The 1653-nt window shown below is 66.9% G+C and overlaps 1 protein-coding gene across 1 annotated transcript in view; it reads right to left on the bottom strand.

Moving 5' to 3' along the window:
* SMIM1 (small integral membrane protein 1 (Vel blood group)) overlaps positions 1 to 1653 on the bottom strand; it is a 2272-nt gene continuing 619 nt past the window's right edge. The window contains exons 2-3 of the mRNA XM_006752752.2: positions 413 to 573; positions 1 to 190 (exon numbers count right to left, since the gene is read on the bottom strand). Coding sequence (XP_006752815.1) covers positions 64 to 190; positions 413 to 507 — 222 coding nt within the window. The 5' untranslated portion in view covers positions 508 to 573 and the 3' untranslated portion in view covers positions 1 to 63. The remainder of the gene's footprint in view (positions 191 to 412; positions 574 to 1653) is intronic.

Below are 1653 nucleotides of genomic sequence, written 5' to 3'. Positions count from 1 at the left end.
TGTGTGTTGGGGGCTCTGCATGAAGGCCCCCGGCCTGTGCCCGTGCCCATGGCCCCGGCGGCACTATTTGCACTTGTGGACCAGGTAGCCGGCCACGTAGCCCAAGATGAAGATGACCCAGAAGAGAGCCACTCCTCCCAGCATCCTCATGGTGACCCCCAGCCGGCCCGAGCACAGCTTCCGGGAGAGCCTAGGGTGAGAGGGCAGCAGTGAGCCCCAGAGGGGGAGCCCCGGGGCAGGTTGAGGGCAGCAGTAAGCCCCAGGGGGGGAGCCCCGGGGCAGGTTAGCCCCAAAGGACGTGGGGGTGCTGGGGCGCTCTGCTGATGCGGGGAAGGAGCAGAGGCGGAGGGCCCGGGTGTGCTCAGAGGCCAGGGGAGGGGGCAGGTGTGGAGCGGAGGCTGTCCCCACTCACCTGTCGCAGCAGGGGGCCTCTTCCGGACTGGACGCAGCCCCCACACTGACCTCATCCCACCTGCTGTACTGCACACTGGGGTCCTGGGGCTCCATGCTGGGTGGGGAGCTGACGTGGCTGGGGGCCCGGCAGCCTCGCTGGGCTCACGGTAGGGCAGGACCCTGCGGACAGGGGGGGGGGGCTTTCAGGGGGAGTCTCCCTGGGCGCGGGGAGGGGGGAGAGACTAAGGTGGGTGGCGGCTCTACCCACACCTCCCATCCGCCTTACGAGGTGACCAGGGCCAGAGTGCTACGCCACTGGCCCAGTCACGTGGGAGGGGCAAAGTGGACATTCCTGCCCCGGAGGCTGCAAGTCCAAGAACGCTGTGCTCAGGAATGCGCGCATCCACCCAGCCCTGGGCCTCCCGCGCCGGGGCCAGGGCCGATGACCACTTCCTGCTGCCCATCCCTGACAGATAAGGCCCGGCCGCCGGCTCTGGAGGTTGGGAAGGAAAGGGAGGGGGCTGTGGCCGCCGAGCTCCGCCTGTGGGGCCTGTGGGGGGTGGGGGCGCCCGTGCGGGCCCCACAGCAGCTATGCTCTGGCCTGTAGCTCTCTAGTCCCTCCCCCAGCACTGCCTGCGGGAGGAGCCAGGGCTTGGGGGCGCCTGGGCCTGCTGGGGAGGCTGCAGCAGCTGGCCCCTCACTTCTAGGGGCTGAGCCAGCCCCCACCAGCCTGGGAGATGCTGACTGGGTCCCAGCTAGTCTTGGACACAGAGGGCGCCCTGGCCCGTGTGCTCAGTGGTTTGAGCACAGGCCCCGGGACTGAAGGGTCATGGTTTTGAATGGGACCTGGTCAGGGTACGGGTACGTGTGGGAAGCAACCAGTCAACGTGTCTCATCCATTTTTCTTTCTCTCCTTCCCCCTCCTCCTCCCCCTCCCTCCCTTCCATTCTTTCTGAAAAAACAAGGAAAAACCTATCCTCAGGTGAGGATTGAAAAAAGCACAGAGGGCCCTTTGCTCGGAGAAGCCAGCCGCAAGCAGTTAACCCCTGGCTCGCTGGTGTTCACCCTTCCTAGGGCCCGGGCCATGGGAGGAAGGGAGGCCTGAGGCAGCCATTCAGAGCAGCCCCCAGGCCTGAGGGAGGCCCAGCTTGTGGAGTGTGGGTCCAGGGGAGGGAGGGCTTCACACCACCCTCCCCTCCTGTGGGCAGAATCCTTACCTTCCCCGCAGCGCTGTGCCTGCTGCCGCCCAGAGTCACCCGG

The sequence above is a fragment of the Myotis davidii genome, unplaced genomic scaffold, assembly GCF_000327345.1.
Source record: "Myotis davidii unplaced genomic scaffold, ASM32734v1 scaffold1250, whole genome shotgun sequence".
NCBI lineage: Eukaryota > Metazoa > Chordata > Mammalia > Chiroptera > Vespertilionidae > Myotis > Myotis davidii.
Note: the sequence above shows the minus strand (reverse complement) of the source record. Positions and strands in the feature narration are given on the sequence as shown.